The sequence below is a fragment of the Zerene cesonia genome, chromosome 24, assembly GCF_012273895.1.
Source record: "Zerene cesonia ecotype Mississippi chromosome 24, Zerene_cesonia_1.1, whole genome shotgun sequence".
Taxonomy (NCBI): domain Eukaryota; kingdom Metazoa; phylum Arthropoda; class Insecta; order Lepidoptera; family Pieridae; genus Zerene; species Zerene cesonia.
The window spans coordinates 3,351,233-3,355,299 of NC_052125.1; the positions used below are offsets into that span (position 1 = coordinate 3,351,233).

The 4,067-nt window shown below is 35.0% G+C and overlaps 1 protein-coding gene across 1 annotated transcript in view; it reads left to right on the forward strand.

Annotated features, from left to right (window-relative positions):
• Positions 1-3,305, forward strand: part of LOC119836480 (ephrin-A4) — a 5,195-nt gene extending 1,890 nt beyond the window's left edge. The window contains exon 2 of the mRNA XM_038361818.1: positions 8-3,305. Within this exon, the coding sequence (XP_038217746.1) occupies positions 8-416 (409 nt within the window). The 3' untranslated portion in view covers positions 417-3,305. The remainder of the gene's footprint in view (positions 1-7) is intronic.
• The last annotated feature ends 762 nt before the right edge of the window (positions 3,306-4,067 follow it).

Sequence of the window (4,067 nt, forward strand, 5' to 3'; positions counted from 1 at the left end):
CGATCACATTCAGACCTTTCACGCCGCAACCGGGCGGGCTGGAGTTCCTGCCCGGGAAGGACTATTACTTCATATCCACGTCCAGCAAGGACGACCTCCACAGGCGCATCGGCGGCCGGTGTTTGAGCCACAACATGAAGCTAGTTTTCCGCGTGTGCTGCAAACCCGAGGAGCAGTCGCCGGTGCCGCCTGTCCAGCAGACGCCGCCGCCGCCACCGCCGCCGCCGACCTTCCCGCCGATCACGACCACCACGACCACCGTCAAGCCGGTCACGAAGAAGACGCACAAATACGACAAGAGTCCCAACGAGGTTGTGAAGAGCGAAGAGCTGTCCTACTCGCGCGGGGCCGCGCTGGCCTCGTCGATCGCGCTGGCCCTCGCCGCGACCGCGGTGCTGGCGCCGCTAGCTCGGTGAATGTGCCTCAGGGCGGGTTCACGTCCACGCCAGCAAGCCAAGCCCTCAGACACACAGACGCTACAATACCTGCGACCCGACTCCCTAGTTTATGCGTGAATTCAGTGAACTGTGTTTTGTGCGTACGAAAACAACGGATTTCGATTTAGTAAGTAGTGTGGTGCCGAAATGTTGGACTGATGCTAATATATATAATTCCTAGTTGTCTCAAAAAGTTCCATGACAAATTTCTCTCGTAGTTTAAGGGGACTGTGCGCCTAATTTCTACTATTAATGTCGGGCCTATGAAGTAATCGAACTAAATCTCAGCAGTTACTGCTAACGTAGTTGCAGCGTAAATATACAAACATATATATATAATATTAAAAAGTTACATGTATTATAATGGTAATAATATAGATTTCTTAAACCGTTAGGAATTAAATTTTTTATATTTTCACTAATGCAATGAAGGATATTTGGATAAGAAATAGAATTCGATAACTGTTAGGGGATGAAATAATTTAGAGGGTGTTAGGTTTTAATTTAGTTGAAAAGACAATTTTTTTTTCTCTATATTCTGTTTTCCATAAGACCTAACGCTTAGAATTTATTTATACGAAAATTTCGGACAAGAAAACACTTGTCTCGGTGCACTGTGATTTTTGGTTTTATTTAGGGTGTAATTTTTCTTCTATGCTTTATGTGATATCTAATTAATGTATTTAAACAAAGTGCATTTCACTACAATTTCTCTCGACTGATTTGTGAGCTTTTTTTATTAATTTTATGCGAGCCAATTTTGAATCGTTTATTTCGATCACACCTAATGACGCTAAGTCATTGAATACTCAATATTTTTTGAGATAATAATACTTTATGGCGATTTAAGTAAAATCTTTGCCTCAATAGTCTAATTACCATCTCTTTTTTCATACAACGTTTGTCAGTGTGATGATTTTTATCATATCCAAATGAATAATTGAATTATCTTTAAAAAAACTAATATTTTTTTATACCATCAACGCCATGACTGATATACCTGTGCTCTATCAGCGAAATAAAAAAAAAAAACGATCCTCTAAACGGGCACAGATTATAAACGAATGTTGCCAGATGATAATTCGATTGGATACAAATAAATATCATAGCACAGACAATAAAGCACACGCGTGCCATCTTAATACATTTATGTAATAGTCAAAATAGTCAAGTAGTTGAAATAGACCGGTTTTCAGTTAGACATATGCATTTAGTGACAGTCTATATTTTTAAATAGTACTTAAGGTTCAACATTTGAGTTTCATATTGTATTTAACTGCATAGGGAAAACAATTTACTTGTGTAATCGCCTTAGAAGATAACATTGTCGTAATACGATGCATAAACATGAACTCGCTTAGTTATATTAAAACGCATTATACATGGTAATATGAAAATCCTCTTAAAATGTGAAATACTACCCGTTTTCATATGCTAACACCGGTTAATATGTCTGGGATGAATTTTATGCAGCATTTACAGTCTTAATGGAATTCGTATTAACATCATCCAACGGCCATAGAATGTATAATGCGTTTTTATTTTACACAATTTCAAATCAATTCCTATATTCCACAATCAAAGTTCAAAAAGAGAACGTCAAACGACAAACGTAATATCCACGTTCCACGGTTCCAAATTCAAATTCAGTTTGAACTGAGCGCATAATGTTTTTAAAATGCGAAACGAAAGTGATTTGCGTATTTGCGTTATAATTATAGCGAGGTAGAGTATCTAAATAATTGCGATGCATACATGAGTAATCGTCCGAGTGCATTGCATTGTTGCAAATTGATGAATGAACGCAGATGTTATTCATAACGCATCTTGGTCGCATTAATTAGGTCGTTCAAATAGGCAGCTAATCATGTAATGACATCATACATAGGTACGTCAATTGCGCTGTGGTTTCATTCAATTGAACAATGTGACTGTTTGGTCAAGCCACAAGATCTGTGTGTACACGATGTTAAAAAAGAAAACAAACAAGATTGACGTTTGGGCATAGACAAGTAGAACGACACGGATAGCTAATGCATTGTTTTCTAAACATTTAAAAATACATTTTATTTCTAACACCTATTAGCGTCAGGTCGGCTCGCCATATGCTGAGTACGTCTATTTTTATCGAATCTTTATTGTGCCTAAGCGTTCGTTCTCAAAAGTTCTATTTTCAAAAAGCGTTTAGACGGTTGTTCTGACGTGTTCGCAATTTGAAATGGCTTTGAAATTAAAAATCGAACGCTCGCATTGCCAACATAATTACCGAATCGAAGTTTTATAGTCTTAAATGCAACTATCTGAACTCAATGATCTCAGTAAATGCATAGCGAATGAAATTCGATTTGTCATGTTGGTAGGATTGTGTTCTTAGAAAAGATATACCCAACGTTTCATTCTGAGAAATGCATTGTCAATATTAGCACCTGCGCAAAAGTGCAGCGTAATTAAAAAAATCTTTTGTCAATGGATAGTTGATTTGATCATAAATTACAATAATATTCTAAATCCGAATTATTGTACCAGTATAAATGAGATATTGATTTAAGAAACATTAATAAAGATATGATATTTAATCTATCTTATACTTCTTTAATGGGAAACTTACATAATTAATATTCTGAAAGTGAAAAAAAAAACTTCAATCAACATTTAAGTAACCATAGATATGTTTTTAAACAAGAAACTACCAAGATTCATAATCTAGCAGCTAAATTTATGTCCCCAAATATTCACACTGCCTATTACTTCAAGTCTCTTAGAGCGTTTCTGTAATAAAATCCAGCAAAAAAATAAAGCGTAACGAATAGCCATTTAATATGAAAGAGACGCAGTAAAAGCGATTTTAATTAATGATCGAAAACAAAAGAATTCCAACCTTGAATTCAAAACAAGACAATAAAACGTTCAAAATTATTATACGAGCGGCCCTCACTTCGGCGTTACAGTATAAAAGTGTTCAGATGACATCAAAGAATTCCACATTAGATTAATTGATGACAACATATCACTTGGTTATTTTTAAATAATACATTTCTTAGAAATCAAATTCAGTTTTCGTAATGGGCTCAGATTCTTTGACACGAGTAGCTTTGTTCGCTGTCACATTATGAAAAAAAATATATGTATTGAATTAATGGTAAAAACGATTTAATTATCTATGATTCATTTCATATAGTTTTTTAATGTATTTTTTTTTTATAAAATTGGATTCGAATGACGTTCTACGATTCGAATTCTACTTTTAAATTGGACCATAGAGTTTGAATTAAGAATCAATGGAATTTAAAGTAATGACAGTAATTTAGCATTAATTAAGAGAGTCTGTCTGTAATTCCATGAAACCTTTTATTGTTTTAATATTTGATATAATTCGATTTGGATAAACGAAACGAATTACCATTAAATTGTCTCTGATGGTTGGATAGTAAAAGAGACGGAGCTATTAAGAATAGTTGTATAATTCATTACTGGAATTTGTAATACGTTCAATTTCATTATAAGAATTCTTTAATTATCTTCTTTTTGCCATACTATATTGCCTTAACACACAAGTCCCAAAGAGGTATTATTGCCCTTCCAAGTGCTGTCAACATTTTTAAACAATAGTTACACAGATTATGCAAACTT